Here is a 26412-nt window from a genome sequence, read left to right on the forward strand (position 1 = left end):
TTTTTTTTTTTTATCCAGTCCATCCCATTTGTTTTTGTATTGCAGATCCCATTAAGTCCCCTTTAGACCTGCCTACTGCCTTTCTGTAGACATTAGGAGAATTGGAATTTTAATTATTTATTAACTCTGCCATTTATGAATCAGCAGGCCCGGGGAGATGGGCAGCACAATTCTTCTGGAGGTGTGATTGCTACGATGGGGTCAGTGGGCGAGGGTAAACAGAAGTCTGATTCAAGCTCCGTGCTCACTTTGCCAGCTCAAGCAAGACTTTACGAGCAGGCAGCAGTGGAAGAGATCCTAGAAAAATAAACCATGGAAAGGTTTTCAGCGACCTAATTGGGTTTCGGTGATGACTCTAAAAGGCCACATTGTTCTGAGGCCTGCTTGCATCAAAGGCCACAATTCAGGCCCTGGAAAAGTTACTGTGCACATTTCCCCAGCTGAGTTGGCGGCCTGTCTCAATGGAATTTATTCTCTTAAAAAAAAAAGAAAATGGCACCCTTTAAAGAATCCTTATGATGGATTTTTTTTTTAATAAAACAATATTGTGAGAAGCAGTACTAGCAAGGATAGTGGTATAGCCTTTGAAGCATTAACAGAGAGGGGCTTGATAAACACGATTCTCACTTAGTATTTGCTCAATGAATGGTGAAATTTCCCTTCTCTTATTAAAGTTTGCCTTGTAATTAAAAAAAAAAAGTTCAGAAGTAAATGTCATGCACAGTGTTCGTAGGAATACAGTAGCACATTTATAGCAGAGGGTTATTAGCACTGAAGTTGTATGGGAGGGGGTGGCTGGTGCCACACTTTTCTATTTATTTCCTCTGGAGGAGCTCAAATAGTAATATAATCCTGTAGTAGACAGCTAGCCAAAGTTATCGCTTCTCATATCACAGAATCAACACTTAATTACAGTGACTTTCCATCAAATTCAACATATTGCACTGGCTTTTTGAAATCCCCTGCAGTTTTACATCTGCGAGAGAATATTAACGTCTGCGTAGTTTATGAATCTTAGACTGGTTTTGTGTTTTCTTATTTATATTATACCTCTTCTATTTATGAAGTCACTGCTCACTTCTGGAACCTCTATCCTCCGTTTTACAATGCAAGAAACTGACATGACCTCAAAACCTGAAAAAGATTACAACAGTGTAATGTTAAAAATGTTACACGTAATGTTACACAAATTTAATTAAATGACTAATTAAATTAATTAATTAATTAATTAATTAAAAACTAGCTTGTGAAATTGATTGTGGACAAACTGGGAGATTGTTGTATTGAAATTGTTGTATTGTTGTTTGGGCAAAACAGCGAGGAGGAGTGTTGTAATGTATTTTTTTACTACTGTAGAAAAGCAGTTCTGGAAACCATTAATGAAACCCCTACACATGGAACAAGATTAGACTTGCCAAATCCTGCAACCCACAAGAAATCCTCACTGACAATGCCTGCTCTCCCACTCTCAAGCATAATTTCGTAATATCGTACCATCAATATATCTTGTTGAATTTGGAGCACATACATGGCATAAAAATGTGTAAATTGGCCGTATCTCCAAAACAAATAATAATGCAAAATAATTCAATGCCTTCTCTTGATGGGTGCCTAAGACCTCTGAACTTCCAGACTCAAGACAGGTAAATTAAAAATCAAATAAACTCATTTCCCACAAAGATCAAATCAGGTAAGAATGTGTCCTTAAAATACAAAGAATATATATATATATTTTTTTACAAATCTCTATTGCGTACATATGGTGTATCTTTCTACATAGGATCTTACAAGATGAACAATTACTCTGCGAAAAGGAAGCACGCGTTTTGTGATGTGGAACAAAAACCTTCAAAAACTACCAATTAAAGATATTCCTTGCAGAAATCGTCTTACGAAATCTTTCACCTTACCTCGTATGCTACTCCTATGGAATTGCACATGTGGAATTAATTGCCTTTTAAACTGCTGTTTAAACTGAAAGGCGCAGGGGAATTTGGCAGTCAAGAGACGCTTGCCTGAAGGTGTCCTATCCCACCCATACTTTCCTCTAAATATCTCCACACATCACATTTTCTCTTACATCTACAAATTGGTGGGGAAAATAATCATATTTAAAAGAAATTAAATGAATGCAACCCTGTTGAACTGCACTGGCCTCTATGCAGGCTAATTTATCACAAAAGCGAAAAGGACAAGGACGCAGCAGCTGCAACTGAACAACTGCAGGCACTTCACTGTGCACTTTGTGATGCTGGGTGTGGGTGTGTGTGTGTGTGGGGGGGGCACTTTAGGGGCTTATGAATAGGTAATGATGGATAGTTTGGGAGTATACACAAGCAGGCTGTAATTATCCTCTTAGCAGTGAGATAGGCAAAGCTCAGCAGAAGCAAATGTTTGCAGCATTCAAAGCGCCTTTATGCTTTTTCTCCACAAGATTCTCTAAAGAAAGCAGCAGGAGAAAGTGTGGATTATATGCAGCCTATAGGCCAAGCATGGAAATAAATACAGTTCATCATCCCATAATTTAACTGCAGAGTGGGAGTCTGTGTAATTATCAGTACATTCTCGGGGAGCAACCTAACAAACATATTTAAGGCTCAAATTAAGAACAAGGGCATAGTTCAACTTCCCGACCTTCCAACCTACACCCCCCCACGCAAATTCATACACAGTAAATCATTCTGGAATTAAAAATAACATACAGGGATCTCAAAGAATGATAACCAGAAATACGGTGGATCAAAACCAAAGTCGCTGGGAACTGGGCTCTGTACCCTTTGGTTTAAAAAACACTGTTCAACAGCTGAAAAAAACTATTCAACTTCTCCAAGGCTTTTGGTGGACACACACTCATTTATCATTTAACATGTAACTGCTACAACGATGGGACACTGAAACGAAACCGCACAGGACTAAAGAAACCCAAAAGCAAAAAAACAACCATGAGCAATGTTTCAACTGTAGTGTTTTTTGTTTTAACCAAACTAATTTCTTTACTTCTATGCCTTACAGAAAACAGACTAAATTAAACCCATGATTCTAAATAAAGCCCCAAGTGTCGCCTTCTATTACATCCGTGGGCAGCAGTACCAAGCATATTGAAAATCTATTCCATTAGCAAGGGAGTCCTATATCTCACGCTGGATGATGTCAGAAAGGTTCAATCCCTTGTCGGAACAAAAGCAGCCATTGTCAGCAACACAACCCTGCTGGTTCACTCTCTCTCCACTGACTTAACTGTCCGCTAGAGGGCAATTTAACAAGGGCCCATTTAAAACATCTGGTCAGACCTCTGCTGATGCAATTTTGCTTCAGGGGAGGATGACAAATGCAAAAAGCTTTTTACTCTGTGACAAATTGTAAGACCAACACTAGCCACACACAATTACAAGCTAAAATATGGCTTTAGGTAGCATATCCATAATATCAGACCCTAAATCTCAAGGAACATTGGAGAAAATAAAGACCAAACCTTGACAAACATTGTTACTGATGTTGTTTCAATTTATTTTAGCCGGTCGACACTGCTACTGACTAAAGTATAATCCCACCCCGCCACACCCCCAAAAAGCACCTCTCTGGATTCAGACAGACATGATTTAAATTCAGGCAGCTTTATCACAAAAGCAGGGTTTGTGTATGTTTATTTAAGGATTTAATTACTTCGCAATGCACAACTGAGAGTCTGTGTATCACTTTACATTGGCATTCACCTGTATCATATTAGTGCCACAAACGAGGAAATGAAGTTGTTTACCCAGGAGTCACTCAGTAAATCAATGTCTCAGAGGAGGAGAGAAGCCAGGATATCCTGCCTCAAAGTTCACCATAAAGACCTTTGTATTGAAAGAATAGTCAAGATTAACAATATCCCACTTTTGATTCCATTAAACTATTGGATTCCATATATGAAATCTATGTTTTGGACCTCTTTAAGGAGCTAGCAAATATTATATCAGCTATCACTCTTTATATGCATAAGATTCATAAGTGTTCGATGTTTAAAAGCTCCCCAAAATTTTCGTATCTACTTTTAACCATGAAGCTGTTCTTCAAATATGCATATTGACAATATAAAAATACTTCACAAGTTCCTGTACATTCTGAGAAGTGTTTTTGTAAAGAAATGTAAATATTGACTTTGAAATCCAGCATACCACAACAGTATGTTTCAGTTGTACAATTGTTTGCATCCAGAAGTAAAGCTCTTGTCACTAGTCACATCAGTTAAGAATGCATGTATGGTTTGTTGGAAAAGGAAAATAATCCTACATACATTAAGCTGAATCGTTTATAGACATTTGATTTTGAATACTGTAGGCCATGACTTCTATTTTGGCCCAGAGATTTATGTGCTTGGTTTGGAAGCCAAGCAATTACACTGTATCAGGGTAGAATTTAACAAGATTTAACAAGGTTAATTGGACACGTGTGAGACTCTGGTGCCATTTTAAACTTATACAAAACCACAAATATGAAAGGAACCATAAATGCCATTTTTAGGCGGATTACTTAGCTAATAACAGACAGACCCAAATACAGACATTTAAAGATCAAATGTACAGAGTAGGTGCTGTATTTATGCCTCACAGTAAATACAGGTATTAATATTCTGCAAAGGGAACTTTAAGTATGCGCAACAGAGGAAGCAGAGGCAGTGCCATGCATCATGTAGTATATTGTCAATACATGATTGTTAAGTATTGAAACTGAATCCCTTTAAAAATACATATGGGAGGCATTAGCGCCTTTATGAGAAAGTAACGTAACAGTTATTTTGGAAAATATGAATGCGTTCTTTGTCCCATTAAAGGGCACTACTGAAAATCTGCAGGCATCAAAGGCGAGCTAAGGCATGTTTTGACTATCCTACTTCACAGTTTTACCTTGTTCAGTTTTACCTTACTGTGTTTTTCATAGCAAGATTGATCAATGTATCACACACTGTTCTCTCCACCAGAGATTTCACATAGACAATAGACATAAAGCAAGGTCCAAGATGTATAGCTTTTACTGGCTGCTAGGATCAGTAAAAGCAGGAATCGTGAAAAACGTCAGGAGAATCATCTTGGCTAGAACACTTCCTTTGTATTCATTCTGAAAATATGTACGGTATGTTATTTTGTAATAACTAAAATTCATTTTAATTTGTAGAATTGATTAACAATAATGAGAGAACATACGCCACCAGAATAAAACAAACTAAAAACACATACTTAGTTCCAACACTATAACATATAAATAAATATATCTGAAAATACTTGACAAATCTGTACAAATATCTGGCTGAATAATGTGTACCTTTTCATAGCGCTATCTATAATTCCACCACAATAGGCACCACACAGAAGTGGCTGTAGCCTCTACACCCAGGCCTTTGCGGACTTGTCACATGTAACCCTTTGCAGTTTCTCTGATTGACTGTTAGCATCACTTCCGAACCCCCGTGAAGACTTCCCCTGACAACCAGCAAATGATTCCTGGATTAGACCGGCGACAGCTGAGAACAGGCATCTGACATTTTCTAAAGAAGTCTGACTTGGCCACATTTCTTCCACATCATAATAATTATTATAATAAAGATGGGAGTGTGTGTTGCAAAAAGGGTTAATTTTGTTTCTCAAACATGATGATAACAACCTGTCCTCTTTTAAGAGAAGCTGTTCTACAAGGATTCTAATCCAACCCCTGACACGTCCCTAATTGAATTCTGCTCCCCTCCTGACAGAGATATAAGGCATGGATACGCTGGGAGACAAAACTCTAGTGCTGGTGTCAGGGACAATTAAGACTCCCTCCGGTAGTGTCCCCATTAGAGGCTGGAGCAGTGCTGCACAGCGAGCCCCTGGGGAGCCCGAGACATGGATACTTTGTCTGGAGAAATTGATTAGGACGGACGCTGCCAGCAGGTAGGATACTCTTTCAGGGACAGAGAAGTTAATGATTTAACTGACTCCGCGGGGGTCATTAGGAGAAGCACAAAAAGCAACATATGAACTTCAGACCTCATAACTTGTCCTCCGCTGGTTCTCTTTCGTGCTTTTGTGTCGACACCAGAGATTCCCACAATATACGGGCCGGAAGTGCCCGTTTTAATGCATCAGTATGAATAGGCACCAGACAAATGTTTTAAATAGAAATCGAAGAAACTGAAATATCAAATTACAGATAATGTGGTTATTAGTTTCAAATGTAACACCCCAGTTCGATAGAAACATTTTACATTTTCCCATAGAAAAACCACAAACATAACGCTGGTTTTACACACTGCTCAATCTTGGATTACTTTTAGTTGTCATCAGCAGCAATGCAATATTATTACGGCAAAGATCTGAACCCCCCCCTAGTTCAGGAATCTACAATACATACAACACATAAGTCAGTGTGCCATTAAAAAAAAGTCTCACTCCACATTATTCATTGTGATTAGTATGCTAGGCATTACCAAGGTGTTCATTGCAGGAATCAGCCGAGAACTGATTTGATAAGAAAGTGTCTGTTTTGCTCCTTGAGCCCAAACAAACCAGACTCATCATATTGTTAAATGTTTTTTCTGGAGAACTTTTATTTTGATACAGTTATCTATCACATCTTAGCCCTATTTTTAGTGTTTTTGTTTTTCTGCACCACCTGTAATGCTGTCACTCTGGGAAACAGTGGATGCTCTGTCATATTAGCTTAAATTCACGAGGAACATTTCTTTCAGATGACGGTGCTAATGTTTACTTTATAACACACGGTGAACAATGCAAACAGCAAGTAAGTCAAGCTTATTGAGATGTCTGCCTCAATGCCACAGGGTCCCTCTCCAAGATGCCACCCCCCAAGACACACAAATATAATAAATTAAAGAAGAAATATATAAATAAATCACATCATTAAAATAAAACAAGGACATTTTAAACCTACACGTCGCTGAAGCAGCAGTGGGGATCAGCATGAGACTTCTCCTTTTTGTGTGTAAAGCACGGTTTGCAATGACAGCTTTTAACGGTGACAGGTGAAACTGGAGCCTGACATAATGAAGGGGGTATCTCTACAGCATGAGTGGAATGAGGAGAGCTGCACTTGACAGGGAGAGAAATGAGAGAAATAATCGTACATTCAAGACACATTATTGACTGGGTCTGTACTTTATATGCTCTCGTCCGTAGGAAACCCTACACGCCTGTGGATAGCGAAGCTGAGAAAGCCACGCACAGCCGGCCTCAGAATCGCTCGGAGGGGAAAAGTGAATGCGGTGAAGAATCTGGAAATAAAATAAAAGCAGCTCAATGACACTAGCATTGCTGATCAGCTGACGTCTATACCAGACCATTAACAAAGAGAAAGAAACATTATTTGAGCAAGAGAAAGAAAGAAAGAAAAAAGAAACGGAGGAGTCTTCAATTTAATTAAACATTCCATTTTTGTTTAATCCAAAAAAGCCCCCGTTTCGAGTCCCAAACATCTGAACCCCTTATGGAGAAGATTAACGACATCAGAGAGTGTTAGTTCCTAATTGTTACAGCATCCATGTCGTGTAACATAATTACCAAGCCAGAAAACAACTAATGCGCGCACTACTAGCGGTAAAATGGATAAGGTATTGAATTTTCTGTTTTAATTCACTTTGCTTCTGGCACAGGGGGCATTAGTTAGATTAGAATGCAGGGATGCATGGGGAGAGCAGACGTGTACAGTGGGGTCTGTCAATTGCAATGCTGCACTCCTCGGTAATGGTTGGTCAGCTGCTGCCTGTAGGAGGACACTGCAAATAGGAACATTGTTAGACCAATCTGAATGCTAGCAGGTCCTCGTTTGGCGAACACATCACGGGTCGAGATTAAACCCCTGCACTTGCTTACAATGCGGTGTTACATTAAGTGCTCGCTGAGGAAGCACTTGATTTGCGACGACACAACATGATTTTGCCTAATTATAGATATGCAGGTATTAGTTTTGGCCAGACCCATGTTTGTCAGGGAGTTGCTTTCACACCAGGTCCATTTCAGCTGAAGAATTGCATCTACACCTTCCTGGCTCCTGGTTGGACAGGTAGACTGGTCACACACAGCTCCAGTCTCAGAGATATTGTTTTGAGCTGGATGAATGAATCATGAAGTACTCAAAAAAGACTGTACAAAGCTCAGCGCGTGCCATTTTGTTTCCCTTTAAGAAAACGAGGAGATATTATTGCAAAGCTTCTAGTGAACACCTCAGGGGGGCTAAATCTATTACTCTTACATCCACGCTGTTTGTTGCTAGTTAGTAAATCATTATCAGCTCGTTTTCCTCTTTATAAAAACTGGAAACAACAGCAATCTGATTATGATGATGAATGCATTCCTCACTCTGCACTTCTAAGTAGCGCAGTAAAGAACAAAGCGGGGAGAGTATTGCAATGGTAGAGCAGACTACCGTTGCAATACTTCATCTTCACACCCGCCTGCTCCTCCACCCCAAACAATCTTATAAACATATAAATCAAAGACATGTGGAAAATGGGCAAAGGATATGCTGTTCAATCCTAAAATTAGACTTCAACAATAAATAAATGAAACTCAAAAAATCATTACTGTACTGCAGCTATTGAAGGAAATCACACAGAGATTTTAGAACTGGCTTGCTGAACATCTGGGATGTGTTAGGGGCTCTAATCTAATCTTAAAGGACCCACCAGCCCTTTCACAGGGTACCGTCTGCCCCTTCCCCCGCCAAAGCCCTTCATCCCAGCTCTCCGCCATAAACAAGTCAATTAAGTTACTATGTTAATATGCATCAGGATGTAATCGTCCGTTCCCTACCAAAATACTGATAAAAATACCAGAGTGGGGCTATCAGGTTCCCTGCGTTGTTACGGGTAAGCTATCTTATTACTGCCCCCACACTGCTTCCACTGTGTGACGGGGCCTTCAAGAACATGGGTTTCCCCGTCATAGTTTATATTTAGGGGGCCCGGGGCTTCACGACTTTCATGTCTTCTCGTAATAAAAAAATAGGAAAGCAGACAAAGCCTCCTCCGTTGACTGATGTGCAACTCAAGATCATGTTTCTGGGGGCAGGCTGTTTGAATGAGATAAAGCCCATAGTTCACTTCGCCCTTTTCTCTTGTCATTTTTCTGAAAATTGTCAGAGGGAGTTAATAACCCACACTCAAACACAACACTTGGAAATATTTGGAAGTTACTCAACCTTAGCTCCTCAATTGTAATCTCCTTTTGTTTTGGTTGGCTCCGAACTTCAAATCCTCTTAACCCCCACACACAGACACACACACGCGCCCCTACAGAATTCCACTTTTTTAAATGCTTCTTAATCATTTCATTATTACTCAATTTCTTACCCAGGGTGACTTCCAATTGTTATATTATATAACTTCTTTGTTTTTATATCTCATCATTTTTATATTTTACCCATTTATATAGCTGGGCATTTACTGGAGTAATCTAGGTACAGTTCCTTGCTAAAGGGTACAACACCCCCACCTAGGACTAAACCCACAACCCTCCACTCCAGAGTCCAGAGCCTTAACCACTACTCCACACTGCTGCCTATTTTATCTAAACCATAATAGAGCAAAATGTCTGTGAGATAATGTCCATCAGTCAAAACCAATCCCAACACATGTTAAGATAATTTTAAGTCTGTTGCAATCATTCAATAGAGTAGTTTCTTCGACTGAATCTCCTATCCGAATAATAAAACAGGATGTGGCTGTATACAATTTTGGTGACCCCTTTTTGTACATTAATGCTACAGAAAACAGCAGGAGAATTTCAAGTGCATTAAGAAACTGAATAAGATTTTTCTCTAATAGGTCTTTCCAGTTAAATTAAAAGGTATGATCTTTTTATGGAAATTCAACATGGTGTATGTACACTTTTTCAGTCCCTCTTTCATATAACTCGTTCTGTTCCCATTTACCCTCTTTATAGAACAATTTATTTTTTCCACCCAAGACTGAGGCACGTACATTCTGTTCTTAACCCATAGTCAGACAACTCTTTTTAGTCCTATGGTTCTCTGTGCACTTCCTCCTTGTGGTTGCCATGTTATTGCTAGCAGTCCGCCACGGGAGATTCAGTAACCAGACATTTAGCAGAGTCTACACCGATCCTTGAGCATCCCGTGGTCCCCTCTACTCCTATTATTTTACCCCATCTTCAGTTCCATTTTATACTTCCCATAACTGAAAAAAAAATTAAAATATTTCCAACATCTAATTTCAGACGTTCATAAAATTGTCTGAAATAAACCTGACAAAACAAGGTTCTGAAAGTTTACTTCACTGACAGTTTTTAAACATGTTTATCGGACATAGTCTCATATATTATTAAGAAGGAAAGCAAAGCCTTTAAAAACAATACAAATGTGTGGTTTAGAAAGCTTTGATTCAGACACATTTTGCATTGTGCTTTTTAATGGCGAATTAAGGCTTTGGAGATTAGGTGGGAATAGGCTGCTGAAAGGGGACAGTCCTTGGAGTGAAAGCTGCTTCACGTCTCATATTTTGGTTTCCTTTCTTGTTGTTTTTGGCAAATTTCATGAGTGTGGCTGTGTAATAAACCATTTTAGTTTCAATGAAAAAGCACTGAACTTTTAGCAGGCTCCAGGAGACAAAAATGATTTAATTCAGTACTTTCTTTACTTTATGCAAACCTTTACATCACTGCAAAATTATGAAGTTTCAAGAGTGAATTTTAAATCAAACAAAACACAGATAACAACTGCATATGTCTCAGAGAAGTCGTCAGACCTAGTGACTTAATCTCACTCATGACAAAGCCTAGACAGGCCCAGACACAATCTGTGGGGAACCGTTCAAAATCCTGCAGATCATTTTACCTCACTTCCACCAACCTTGTTTTCTGTATATTGTTTTTCTGTAACTGAATAATGTCTTTATGTTCACACAGATGAATAAGGACTGTTGTCCAAAACCTAGTGTACATCTTTTTTCCACCCTTTTCTTCTCTGTACACTGCATTTTAATCCATATATATATATATATATATATATATATATATATATATATATATATATAGCCACTAACAGCCTGCAAAAGCCCATTTGCTGACACACTTATTTTCTTTTGAACTCTCTCGTAACTCCATTAGTTTTGTGTACCTAAGTGTTCCTTTCACCAGACTGCTGTATTTATTATTTATTAATTTTCTTTTAACTGTCTATATATGGGGGTGTCATCCCAGACACTGATTTCTACTCAACAGGACAAGAAGCTCAAAAGAATTATCTCACATAGCCGACATTTTACAATCTGCTTACAACCAATTTTAGAGTGTACAGAAACAGGAATTAAACTAATTTTACAAAAATAAGCATTTACAGCATTGACTCTACTATTTATTTATTTAAACTGACATTATTTTTAGGTGGGATAAGAAGCTGCAGATGTAAAGAAGAGATCTGAGATCTGTATACACTGAAATAGCGTTTACTCTTTGTAAGGCTTAAAACTTCACACTACACGTTTTGCTGCACGTTATTAATATACGCCTCTGCCCATTCCCCTTGTGGCCTCCTTCTCTATTATGATTACTGGTATTTTATTTGTCTGTAATGAAATGAAAAATGAAACAAGGAAAACTAATAATATCCCCTATCTGCTCGTCCACTCTCTCCTATCCAGATCTAGTTCCTGCCTGTTTCCATCGGTGCTCTCCCTCGACACTGCAATATACTGTAATGCACTGCACTCCCTTCCAGCCCTTACCTCACTCCATAAACACCACAGTGCCCGGGTGACCATTATGGGAAAGCCAAACAACTTGTAAATCATTAAATTAAGAAAAAAACAACCCTAAAAACAAAGGAAGCATACTTCATACCCAGCCTAATAACCAGCTCCGGGCTCATTTTGGAGAATATGTCATGTCTGCTCAGAGGTACGGCATAATGGCTACATTTTATAGCGGATGAACTCGTAAATTCACTTTGTACAAGCAGAACATTGTAAGCTGTACATGAAACTGATCCTAGAATTATGATAATTGACGTCTACATTTTAATGGCGAGCTTAAATAGTTTTCGGGTTTTTTTCGTAGAGAAGGGAAAGGAGGAGGGAGAGCTTTTGAAGATCATATGAAATCATATGATACAGTTCCAAATGCCCCAGCCTACTAACATGAACAGGATTTACAACAATACTTGACTATATTTATATCAAATTATATCCTGTGAACATGCCCCAATTAAACGTTAAAAACCATATCACAACTAGCATTATTCAGGAGATATTCACCGGACATTGCATCAAACTATGCACTATGTTTCTAGACTACTTGCTATAAAATGCATAGATCTATGAAGCATGTGTCCTTTTTCAAACTATATCATTGCTTCCTCTTAACAATAATAAAAAGCCACCCTGAAAATAATTCAAAAGTTGAGAACATTTTACATGAATAACTGGAACATACCAAGAGATTATTGCATATTGTAGTGAACACATTTTCACTGTCAGGTAGTAGTTTGTAGGGCTTCAACAAAGCGACAAGGCTGGGTAGTTGCTTTGGGTTTGAGTATGTCACTTCCAGAGTTTAGTAGTGGTTTATTTCCAAGTGAGCCAGAATGCATTTGCCTTCACAGAGCAATTTCTCAAACGTAGACTTTCCTAGTGGTCTTTGTCAGTTTTATTCAAGCTGCATCCTTGTGCTATTAAGTCACTATCAGAGTATTCACACACTGCTCCAAATGATCCGAAACATAATTCAATCCACATCAAACCCGAGGTGAGGCCCCTTAAGACAACACCCAACACTTCAGTAAGAGGGGTGAATCAAAAATATATGGAAACAGCAGTCTGTTTGTATTATACTCCAGTATAGAAAACTAGTTTCCAGGACAATTCCACTGCTGTTACACAACCAAATTATCTAAAAAGGATTTTGTGCAGTTGCTCAGAAACATGTTTATTCAACAGACACATCTGCAGGTACAGTGGATAAGCTATTCAATGCCAACAGGCACTCAATCACTGTGAACTTAACAAGTTGCTTAGCCAGAGATCAGCCCAACTCTTCTGGAAACCAGGACGCAAGAACACCCAAACGGGAACCTTCAATTAATGACTTTCACTAGCCTAATAAACTGTATATTAAATCCATCACAAACAGGGAAAAATGTGTAAACAGATGACTATACATTTGTCTAAGTGTGACCGATTTATTATGAATTTAAAGAAACTTAATGGAAGGTTGTCTACTGAGTGTACCTACATTTTTTGAAGGAGCAAATGTAAGATAAGCACCTAATTTTGTGTAAGCACATTGTTGTGAAATGCTTGCCTTTTTAGTATGATTTGGGATCTGATTCGATCCAAGATGTGACACTATAGAAGCATATTTGGTGCCTAATTAGTTACCTACAAAATGTCAAAGATGTCAATTCTGTAGAAGTAGGTTTCTCTTTGCAACCCTTACCTATGCATTGCGGACACACTATTAAAAATGCTTGCATAACTGTCTCTGTTCCATTTGCTTCTTCCTGTTCAAGGCCTGCTTTGAGCATTTCCAAATCTCCCATCTGATTCACAAACTAGTTGAAAAAACAACTGATGAAGAAAAAATAAATAAATCTCGGCCTTCAGATATGAATTTCTTTAATCACGGGAAAATAGCATAGCTGAAAAATCAATAGGGCAAATTCCACTGCAGTCAAAGGAATCTTCAGTTAAATGGTCATTACAAATTAAATGTCCTGGCAGGGTCTTTACAGCCAGAAAGATATGAAATAGATTTACCTTTATGGATTGACATTATACATAAAGCTTTACCTAGCAGTATTCAAACCTTTCTTCTTGAGGTTTTTCTTGAGGAAGAACTTTACTGGCTAGTGTCAACTTTCATTCCTGAGATCTACATGCCAAAGAACTGTTCTAGTCTAGGTGTTTGAAGTCCAAAGTGATTAGATTGTTGTTAGATTAAGTCAACATACAAATATAACTTCCATTGAAAGTATTGATCATACTCAATGATCCAGCATAAGGCTTTCTATTAAACCCCGCTTTTAATATGAACAAACATTTCCTCCAACTCTCCTGATCTTACACAAAACAATTTTACACATTCTTTTACGGAATACATTGTCTTAATTTTGTCAGAATAATTAAAAACATTCTTCTGTGTTCGCAGTTCAACTTCGGCGACTGTGAAACCTCAGAAGCAGAACAAAACAAGAGAATGCAAAATGTGATTATAAATTTGGAGCCTTTACAGTTCTGTCTTTTGAAATAGTTCTGCTGGTGTGTGTGACATTTTATGGTGCAGAAACATCAAATACAATAGTCTTATCCTTTTAAACTCGAATCCCTTCCCTTAGGATAGGAATGCATTTCCTCCACTGAGCCTCTCTCAGATCAGAACTGACAGACTGCAGTCTTTCCCAAAGCAATATTTGTGAATCTTCAAACATCGCTCTGGCATTCCAGTGTGGGCACCTGCTGCTGGTAATTACAGGCCTCTCTCGGAAGTACTTCCTCTGTTTAATGTCAGGAGAGGATTTCAGGAGGCAACCTAATCACAAACAAGTACAATCCACCAAAATGAACTGTCGCACGATCCAAGGTTTATAATTACAGACAAGGGGTTTCTTCTGGAGCATGTTTAAAGCCTAAACAGTGGGGAGGAATGGCATGTTAATCTTATCATTGTTAGTTAAGAGTTAATGTAATCCAGAACACGCTGCTTCTTTGTAAGGCCTCGAAAAGAAAGCTCTTAATTTAAAGCCCATAAAACGAAGAAAGGCTATCCATTTATCTATTTGGTACTTTCATCTACTCATTAAAAAAGGAGGACAAACTAAGAAAAAATATCCATTAAGGCAGGAGGCAGGAGGCAGGAAGCAGACAATGGCGGTTTCATATTCATTATGTCAGTGCTGTGAGTTGCTGTCGATGTTTGCAAACAGGACTTTTTAACCCCGATACTGATGAAGTTGCACTAAAAACCTGTAACGGTCACCACGTTGTTTGTTTTACTAAAATTAGGGACCTGTAACCAAAAAGTTACATCTCTAAAAGCAATTAATAGTCGAAAAGTAGAGGAACAACTTCTGTTTTCCATTACATTTGATGCTTTTTATCCATCTGCCTTCTTCACTCACACCCTGAGGCTTGGGGAAACACAAAGCATGGCACAGAAAAGCACCAGCAATAAATAAACAAATAAAATAATATTCATCAAAAAACATCTGTGCATGCATCTCTACCCTTCATATCCCAGAGTCACAAAAATTGGAAAAGTACCTCAGAGGCAACTTTTCAGAGCAGCAAAAATATAACATTTTATCAATGGCATTTTGACGCTAGTCCAACTCTGGCTCCAACCAAAGGTTAGCAGACTGGGATGGTATCAGATGTCATATATTTATGGCCATTGATATGGTCATTGCTTTCGGTGGAAGCAGCAGCAGATGTAATGAGCAAGTCTCCACCCGACTCGTTTGCGTCTCTCTGCACGGCTGCAGCACAGCAGCAGAGAAGCCGTTCTTGTGTATCCATGGCTTTCCAGTTTCCCCCTTGGCTACAGCTCGGCTTGAGTCCCCATTACCTCTTGGTGCCCAGGGTGTTATCCCTCAGCCAAACACACACGAGCCAAACAGTGTCTGCACTCAACCGACACACAGTGTGCCAACAAACAACTGCCTGCATTGATGTTGAAGGGTATTGTCTGAGGTCCAAATTATAATAAGAGTAAAATACTGTGCAACTATAAAGGTTCTAAAATAGTATCTGATTTTTTTTTGTTCATCAGCGTTTCAGCTCTGCCACCTCACTGTCCAAATCCAGTTCACTTGAATACACTTAAAAAGTAAAAGAATGGATGGTGCCAAACTCATTGTCTAACAATAAAACAGTAGGACTGATATTTTTCACTAAGGCTTTACACAACATTTTCCATTTTTCAGGCAAGTTTAGACATTGGTTCAGTGGTGAAAAAAAGTATTACATGGTTTTGGGGATATACATTTAGGAGAACTGTTCTGCATTCAGGATGGAACAGGCAGAATTTGCTTACCGAATGGAAAGTTATACCTCAGGTTCTATAAATACTAAGTATGGTTAATAAGAACCAGCGTTCCAAGAAATATATTTCATAATTTGTATTTAAAAAACATATTGTTGGATCGGAGGCTCAACAGGATTAGAACTGATATGTAGATGATAATATGGACACATTTCTATAAACAGGATGATTAAGACTAATTTAATTACTTAAACTAAACTATTAAAGTGTATTATGAAGTTTGGTTCTACGTTTATGCAGACATTATGCATTTCAGAGTTAAAGATTTTACATATGGTAGGAAAAATAGTATATGACTAGTTACTAAACAATAAACTGATACATACAAAAGTATTCACCGCATTCTGATACAAAGTACAAAACTTAAATGACTACAGAACTTGGGAATTCTCACACTGAGTAATATTTGTCTATCAGAAGCACAGAACATGTTTTTAAAAATAAGATGAGGTCGATGGTCAAACCCATAAACAATAGTTCACTCTTTGTTCTCTCTAGAAATCACAGAACAGAACATTAATAAAGTTTGATAATGGCAGGGAATACATTACACACTTCTTTAGTTAGCAAAATATTCATTTTCTTCCTTGTGTGTATTTAGTATATTCCTATTATATTAATGGAAACCTAAGAAGAGGGCATTAAGACAGCAGTCACATGACTCGGATACAAATAAAAAGTGGAATACACATTAACAGAAAATTTGAAACAATCCAACAATTATGGATTTTCGCCAAAGAGAATCTACAGTACTTGAGGTTGTAAGGAGCCAAGTTTCATTTACTTTCAGCATATTAATGGAAACAAATCAAAACAAAACAAAAATCAGTTGGCATCCCTTCCCCTTGAAGTAGATTCCAGTTTTTTGTCTCTCATCAGAACTGCAATCATGCTTGAGCTACTAGTCAGCCATATTTAAATACAGGTACTGACCAGCCTGTATACATGACACAGAAAATACAGCATTAGTTTCTGCTGTCTGGCACTAGTGTTTCTTAGAGTGACCTTTAGTTTAATTAAATGTACGTTTTGCAACACCAGACTTGCAGTAAGCTGTGAAGAGTAGGATATTAAATTATAATTGACTAAAAATCGAAATACAATAAGGCACGCACAGGTCCATGAGTGACGCACATTTAAAAGCTATCCTGAAATATACCATATAAATTACCATATAAATTATATATTTAGAACATCTGCCCATTTTTCTTATGATGACCTGCTCTGTAATACAATGTGCCCCAACATTAAAATGAATAAATAAGCGATCTGCTTTTATTTTATTATCAGGCAAAAAAATAAAATACTAATAAGCAAACGCTTTACTTTATGCTCCTCCTTCCCGTCAGCGATTTGAATATGTATGACTGCTTTTTTCTGTTTGTTTTCCTTAAATTGTTGTGTGTTTGCTTTTTGTTTTGATTTTTTCATGGAGTGGGGTATCCATTTTCATGATAAGCAGGTCAGCCACTCCAACGCTGGAATGTACTTGTAGGTACTTGTGCTGGGTTTCACTAATGGACTGGTAATAGAATTGGAACTTCTACAGCAATGCCTGCCTCGAGTAAAGAGTGTGACAGTAAGTGATTAATTACCACTCAGGTTCTCTAATTTCACAGGAGCTCACTAAAAAACATCACCCTCTCAGCACCATCTCTTACACTATCCCTTTCACAGATGTTTACCTGTGTGCAGTTCCAAATATACTACTAATACAAATAATTCACACACACACACACACACAATTAATTAGCTGCAGCTCATCCCATTGCTGTTTCAAGTGTTTATGTTGCAGTGTAATACATTAGACCTATATGTAACATTGTAAAATGCATTGTTTTTTTTCCCTTAAGACAATAAAATATACAATTTATCAGAACCCACAACCAGACATTTTCTCCTTTTTTTATCCAAAGACACAATAACACACATAAAAACATAATAAATAAATACAGAGAACTCGGAGGAATATTATTCAAAACACACAATGATGGACAACTTTGACATCACATGCCCAATTTACGATTTACTTATTTAAGCTCTACGGCTCTTGGGAAGCTAGATTTATTTTTCTTACTCCTTTTGCATTCATTACTTCTCTGAATAGGCATACAGTAGCACTTTGTTTCCCCACTGCCAAAAAAGCGTGAATGTTGAATTAAAACGAAACCACCTTCCCGTGGTTTCTGGGGAAGAGAACAACGTGTAAGAGAGTACAATGTGCATCACAGAAATAAAAGCTGACTGCCCCCTTTTTGCCGTTTTTTTTTCTTCCTACTGTAGAATACATATTTGAACAGAACCACTTCAGCTCCAAACGCAGGCATCTGTTTGGCTACCCGTGAGATGCAGCAAATGGGATGACAACATGACTCTTGCCCCTCTCTTTTGTACTGGGTTCAGCAGGTTAAAAACAACAGTTATATGCCTTGTTTCATTTTGCCTTGTAGTGCTAATGCTGTCTACAGGGATCCGCACATAGGAGGAGGTGCAAAGCAAAAGCCCTTGTCTCTCCGAATCGGTGGAAGGCGGCTCTTTCCCCGCCGATTGAGCACAGGTTAGAATTCCCTGATTCCCGCTCAGCTTTAACAAGAGTTGGAGATGACAAACGCATCTAATCAAAGGCAAATCCTGGCTTTATTCTCTGCTCAACCACAGCTGGCAGCCGGCACACAGCGATGTGCGACTGAGTTATAGTCACCTTGTTTATGGCTCGTTCAGCACAGAGCATTTACCATCCTACATTTATCCTTATTGAGAGTTGAGAACAATAACTTTGGTGTTTAACTATTTCATTAATTGCACTTTTTTCCAACAAATCTCACCCAGGAGAAGAAGAGAGGGGACAAAATGTGGAAAAATAATGTAATTATTCACTTTAAGCACCAACTTTACCTTGAACTCAATCCCAAGTGGTACTATAATGTATACACCTCATAAGTAGCTAAACCTATGGCCCATTAATTAGACAGAAACAATGTTCTCTTAGAATATCGACTTCTTAATGGATAGAGAATGGTTGGAGTTCCCATTACAGACAATGACAATGGCCTCTGCTGGATTCCAGGATGGGGATTATGTCATCTTTTAGTGCCCAAGAGGATTATGTACTCAGCAGTTTATTCTTATTTGGAGTTTAACATTATCCATTCAAAGCAGTAATGTAAAATAGCCTCTCACATTTAGCTGCTGTTATAACAAGCCTTGCTCTGTAGTTGTATGCGGTGTACGTTGTGGTCATATAAAACTGATAAGCAACACAATAAAACACTCTAAACCAAAGAACGAGTGTTTTGTTCCCAAAAGGTGATCTATCATCACTATAAAATGAGCTGGGAATTTCAGAGACGAAGGCAATATTTCCAACTCTTAGTTCTGTTTATTATAAGGACCTTCGTCAGTCCACTAGCTGGGATGGTAAACTGAAAAGTTTATTGGCAGTTTCAACAAATGTATAAGTATATATATTTCCAAACACGCAATGACAATAATTTTACAACAATCAGCGAACGTGGAATGCAAACAGGCCAGGAATGCACATCATGTCATTATGTGCCACATACTAAACCTAAAATGTGAAAAACATACAGTGCCTATAGAAATCTACACCCCCTTGAATTATTATTTCCATTATATACATGTTGCTGTGTGAATGCTTGAGATTGATGCATTTAAATGAGGATGTCTTCCACTTATCTAGTCACCATATTCCACACTGTCAAGATGTGAAAACCATTTTATATTAAAAATACAAAACTGAAAAATCATAATTTAAAAAGTCTCCAGCCTCCTGAGTTAATACTTGGTAAAAGCACCTTGGCAGCAATACAACTTTTGGGTTCTACCAACTTTGCAATCAAGATTTGGCAATATTTGAACATTCTTCTTTACAAAGGTTCTGTCAAAGTTCCTTGGGCAGCGATGATAGTCTGCAATCTTCAAGTCATGCCACACATTTTTGATTAGATTTAGGTCAGGACTCTGCTTCACAGTTGTGTTGAGTTTGCGCCAAACATAAACACTTTGAATCTAGGACAAAAGGTTAAATGTATGTGTTGTTGGACCTCAAAACTTTTTGCCACATTGGCTACAAAACCTCCCAAGTGTTTTTTGCATATTCAAACAGGATTCAAGGTGGGCTTTCTTCAGTACTATACAGGCCAGATTTGTGGAGTGCTTAGGATCCTGTTGTTACATGCACAATTTGACCAGTCTTGGCCATAAAAGTCTGTAGCTCTTGTAAAGTTGCCATTAGCCTCTTGGTAGCCTCTCTGATCAGTCTCCTTCTTGCTCAGACAACCAGTTTGGAGGGATAGCCTGACCTAGGCAGGGTCCTGGTGATACCACACACCTTCCACTTCTTAATAATCATCTTGCTCCAAGGGATATTCAAGGCCTTTGATGTTTTTTATACCCATCCCCTGATCTGCGCCTTTCAACCACTTTCTTTTTGTTCTTTTGGAAGCTCCTTGGTGCTCATGGTTGAGTCTTTGCTTTGAAATGCACTACAGCAGAGGGAACCTACAGGAACTGCTGCATTTGCCCAGAAATCATTTGAATCACTACAAATTAACAAATTAATTGATTTTGGTTACACATGAGCTAATTTAGGATTGCTATTATTTATTTTTATTACATTAAACTTCACATTTCTAAATTATGTTTTTCACTTGGAAGTTGTGGGGCAGTATGTGTAGAATACATAAAATAATACATTTAAATTTAAACATTTAAACAATTTGAATGTAACAAAAGTTGACAATTTTGAAAGGGGATCTAGACTTCCTATAGGCACGGTATTTATATAGCAGATATAGCAGTTGTTTAGACTACAAAGATTTAACCTTTCATAATATTTTGTTCAGAAACTTGGTTCTTGGTAAAGACCACAGTGGGACCTAAGAAAATATGAATGGACTCTGTAAGTATGGGGAGCTCAATTTAAGCAGGATAAAATCTGCAATGGTGGCCTCAAATGCAGACAAGATACAGCTGTTTCCACTGGAAAGGTCTGCCAGGAGCTATGCATTCTGGGTTTTCTATAATTGGCATTTGCAGCTTAGGCCACAACACTGAAATACTGGTGCTCACCGTCTCATTGTTTGATTTGTGTCTGTTTGTACTTCTTTTAAGAAAACTAAAAATCAATATAAGCAACCACCTGCCTTTTAAGGAATGTAAAATGTCACCACATTATTGTAAAGAGTTTTAAACGTGTGTTTGTTTGACACAATCAACTGTTAGTGAGAGTGGATTTAGCTAATGGATTTTTAATAGTCCAAGGGTTTTATGCTGTCGCAGTGCTGTTAGAAGCGATGGCCATTTACTTTGTCTTTTTATTTTTAAATAACATTCCTCTGACAGCTTGGTGCATGTCAGTCTAATGACCAAAACCACACCGGAATGTATTCTGAACATTCAGGTCCACTTCACAAAACAGGCCACTCAATTTCTATGACTTTGAACAACCACGGGATTTGCAACGGTTTTGAATTTTTTTTTCTTGCTGCACACAAATCACAATTATTCTGCATTTAGATTTAAAAAAATACTACTTTTCAGTGGAAGTAGAAACAAAAACTGTATACTTTTAAGACAATCAAAACTGTCTACAGCAGGATAGTTCTTTCTGACTAGTATCTGATGTCATAACAGGGCTTTAAGAGAGCTTTACTCAACAACAACCCACTGCATCACTCACTTTACAATAAGTAATAAACCTTTAGCTTTTAAACTCTTTATGTAGCTAAATATCAGTCTGGTCAGGAAAGAAGTACGCAAACATCCGATGAAGAACGAAAGGACTCAAATGAGTTTCACAAAAGGATTCTGACACCAAGTTTTGACTAACATCCTCCACCATCACTTCAATATAAGCAACCACTTCACCCCAAATCACACCTCTTCTGCATCTTCCATAGTAACCCACTGAAAGGGAAAAAATGCGCTGCAGTGAGTGGCCAGTAACGAGTTAATGATAATCACCTACATTTCAAGCATATCTGGCTCTGCTACAGTAGCCCCTCGCCCAGCTGCTGAGTGCCATATAGCCACAACTCGGCAGGACATTGCTATGTGAACTATGTTCTGAGGGCTCCAGACAGAGATGCCTTCATCTAATTCTCAATTGCTGCTCTTGATCCCAGGCTTTGAAAACAAAAAAAATATTAGACATACTCATTACTGCACAACCGCTCAAGAGCCAACAGCAGCTAATGAAACTGACAGTAATTACTGTACTAACAGCACAGCCACTAGGGCCACCGCCTGCACGATTCCTAACCCTACTCTCATCACAAACCCTTCTTGTGTTTTTAATCAAAACACTGCTGCCAATCCACATTTGTATATAGAATAGTCTCTATTAGTATGATTATTGTGTTGTTGTAATAATAATAATGATATCTGTGCTGATATATGTACTGCTTGCATCATGACCGGAGTTAAAAGAACACCACTTATTTATTTATTATATTTAAGATTTAAATATTGGGTTTATGATTATATTTGTAGAAATAAGATTATGCACATCTCTTTCCTCAGTTGTAAATAAATAAATGCAAATATATATATAGTTTTAGTGCTGGGAGCCCTAAGAAAACTTTATAGATCGTGAACCTACTTTAGATGTTTAACTCAACATATTAGTGTGCCTTTATGGTTTATGCTAATTATGTATCATAATTCTTAACAATGTTCTGTCTGAAGGAGGTTTGCATGCCAATAGCTCTCCAACAGTGAAATGAAAAACTATTGTACTCCACAAAGAAGGTATTTTTCTGTCCAATTGTGTTAATATGAAACTCTGAGAGAGTGCCAATGTCACCAAAACGGATACCTGAGGAATTCTCTACAATAGCCGACGGAGGCTTGAATGAAAAGATTTCAATTTATTCAATCTCTTAAAACCCCTAACACGTTTAAGCGAATATATAAAATACTTTGATGTGGGCTATATATTGAATAAAAAGGGTGAAATTAATTTCCTTGCAGCCCTTAAGTGCCACCGCATGTCAGGCTGGAGAGTGCGCTCGTAATTTAGCAGCATTATCAATGGGATTCTGCAATATCCTGGATGCCATCTTTTTGCATCACTCAAACTATGTCAGCCCAATAAAAAGCAGTATTGACAGTTTGGGACATGTTTTCAACAGCAGAATAAACTGGTAGAAAAAAAAAACTAACTGTTGTGTTACGGCCTGTACAACGTTACATGATTTTTTTTGTTCAGAAATGAATACCCACCTAACAGTAGGTTGATACAACGTTGCGAGTTAGCTGGCCTACCACTCGTTTATATGGAAATAATCTAATGCTACCACAATTGAAATATGCATGTTTTTCAACGGATAATAACCTTCCTTTTATGTCAACAGGATTTAAGCAATAGTTTTAATATACATATTCCTGAGCTCATGTGGTATTAAATGAAACCTGTTCTTGGAAAGAGAGAGAGAGAGAGAAAAAAAAACTTCATCCATATCGACACACACAACATTTCAGTCATGCCCAGATTTTTTCCGCCATTATTTGATATTTAAAATATAATACTGTAAGATGCAATCAATAGCCTATTACGGCAATCAAACTGCTACGGTGTTTTGCCCTTCACATAATGGACTGAACACTGAAACACATTTTGTATCGGATGGAGAAAAAAAAAATCTACTTGTTGTGTACAACAGATTCACACAGAAATAGATTGATTATAGAAAGGCAAACAATGCACAACTTCGCAAATGAAAGGCAGTTTCGCAAAATGAAATGATTTCAAGATGGGACACGTATTGAAGTTGGCTATACTGCGAAATGGTGTAAAATGGGCTGTGAAGTATGTTGAAAAAAATACAGAATACACGTCATTTATCAGAATGGATCGAAAAACGAACACCAGTGCTACTTGCTATTACTATTACTATTATTATTATATATTATCAGAGACCCGCAACACATACGTGCATACACACACAAATATACATATACATACAAACATAAAGATCTTTATATATACATTCATAGATTAAAGCATAGTACGGTTATCACCAGTAGCCTACTTAACTACTTTACAATTGTATGCAACTGCCCCAATAATAAAGACTAGGATTAAATATGATTTTACCCAGTGTTATATTGTACAGTGTAACTAAAATGATGCTTTGCCATTTCATTTATGACGTGTTAAAGGCGCGAAACGTTCATCTGTGTCTAATATGTATCAATATGCTGTCTGCGCAGGGAAGTGATCGCAGTGCTGGCGCTGCGCAGCCGGCTGTACCGCACCGCCTCCGCCTGCTCCCCGCTACTGCTGCGGTTCTCCTCCTCGTTTTACAACTGCCGTGAAAGTGAGCCGGAGTCCCGTCGCTCTTTCATTTCACTGATTTGCCCGAGGCCGGTTCTGCCATACAAACCCAATAGCCGACAAGCCCAGGTATCGACTCGGAGCACTTGCACATCTGCAGTGACTGCACACAGTTGCGCTCATTAGGAGTGCATCAGGGAAAAAAGCAGCTTGTCAAACATGCGACTATGCCGACGTTCACTCTCACCAACTCTGGCTTTCATACATAAACACATTCCCTATTCATGTAGATTGCATTTAATCCGATGTCTGGGAGATAGGGCATGGTCTGTACTCTACCAGCGAGCGCTTGCTTATATCAGCACAACTAAAAAGATTGTATGATAAAATATTGTTTTATATAAGCGATCGTTTGGATTAGTTTTCTGTAACGGCCAAAAACAACTATATACAGCCAGTGCCTGATTTTTGATCAACACACACACACAATCAACTGTGTAGGTGCATATATAATATATATGTTTCTAAACACATTGTTGGTGGTGCAGAGAAAGAATGAAACATTTGCTTTTTCCAGCTCAAGTTTAGCTACTTTTTCCGCCGGATCCCCCGGAGTAAATTAAACGACCCCCTCGTTTTCACGTTGTACATAAATGATCCTTTGCGGTGTCGGCATAACGGCTACATGCAACTTTTCTTCGTTTTTATTTTGAATTTAGAAAAATGTACTTCACATAAAAACAGGTCCTGTGCATGCCTTTCCAAATCAAACGTGTAGCGCACATCGCACAGCGCACTGCTTACCTTGAGCGCCCGCAGGACTGATGGCCAGCAGCACCGCCAGTCCAGGTATGATGCACATTTGCAATAGGTATCCTAGTCCTACTCCACTATAGGCAGTTTGTTCACTTTTCCCCATTATATGAAGAATGCAACAACTCCCTGGTTGCACAAAATCCGCTGCTTTGAGATAGAAACGTGCAAGTGCACTTTCTTCTTGTTGCGTCCTGGCTCAGAGAAAACAGGTTCAGGGGGTCCCAGGACTAGTGTCACACCACTTAATGTTGTAGAGCAAATGCCACCGCCCTCTAGCATAGACAGTTTCCCTGTGAAGACTGCAGCAACAACAGAAAAAAGAAAAATCCGTTTGTTTGTTGGCTTTAATGCGCAATGAACAGGACAGGCTGCAGGGACTGGTCAATGTTGAATTGTTTGGCTCATGTTATTGTCAAAGTGCGTCCACGGCTGGTATTTCGTACTCTGAACAGAGAGAGGGCATCCTGCTACAACTCTGCTTGTCTCTTTCTAGTCCAGGCGGAGAAAGCTGGAGAGGAGTCCTTGTCTTAGCCACACTTCGCCAGCCAATGGAGCTCTAACAGACTCCTGCCTTCTTGTGGTGAATGTAAAGATCCGGGCTGGATGTAGGAATAGGGTTTCTTCTTGCTCTGCCATGTAGAAAAATATTTCACCTCTCTGCCTCTCCAGAATGTAAATAATTGCCTCATAACACTTAAGTGTGTTTATGCTGTTTGTCTCTGTTGATAGGTTTATCATTCACACAGTATTCAAATTTTTAATGTCAAACATCAGTGTGTTTTACACCCTGGGAAAAAAAGTCACAGGCAGGTGAGGGTATTTTCCTTTATAATCAGTATCAGAGGCAGATAAAATGGAGCAAAATGAACTCTCTATGGGATTGCAATGGACTGTGTTGCATTTCTAATAACAGGAAGATAAATGTAAGCCGTGTAGACCCAGGTGAATAGAATGGGATACATGTAAAATAGCTGCTGCATCGTTTAAGAAAAGCAGAAGAGATCAAACTCAACATAAATTAAACCTTACATAATATTGGGGCAGCTATGTAATTGATTCGATTGGGATTCAGCAGTACCTTAAGTTGGAATGATTTATGTAAAGGATCCAGCAGTCTAGTGACGGTGATATGTATAAAGAAAAGCAAGCAGGATCATTCAAATATAGGATCCTCCTCCTCTAAACTGCACAACAAAAGTTTAAAACAATGAGTGTGTCATAATAGGACTTCAATTACAATGACCAGAGCCAGAATGATATATGGAATTT

The 26412-nt window shown here is 38.3% G+C and overlaps 1 protein-coding gene across 2 annotated transcripts in view; it reads right to left on the reverse strand.

Moving 5' to 3' along the window:
* LOC136755552 (netrin receptor UNC5C) overlaps positions 1 to 25646 on the reverse strand; it is a 158553-nt gene extending 132907 nt beyond the window's left edge. For both annotated transcript variants that reach the window (XM_066712241.1, XM_066712240.1), the window contains exon 1: positions 25132 to 25646. In XM_066712241.1, coding sequence (XP_066568338.1) covers positions 25132 to 25246 — 115 coding nt within the window. In that variant the 5' untranslated portion in view covers positions 25247 to 25646. The remainder of the gene's footprint in view (positions 1 to 25131) is intronic.
* Between the last annotated feature and the right edge of the window lie 766 nt (positions 25647 to 26412).

This window comes from Amia ocellicauda, chromosome 8 (assembly GCF_036373705.1).
Source record: "Amia ocellicauda isolate fAmiCal2 chromosome 8, fAmiCal2.hap1, whole genome shotgun sequence".
NCBI lineage: Eukaryota > Metazoa > Chordata > Actinopteri > Amiiformes > Amiidae > Amia > Amia ocellicauda.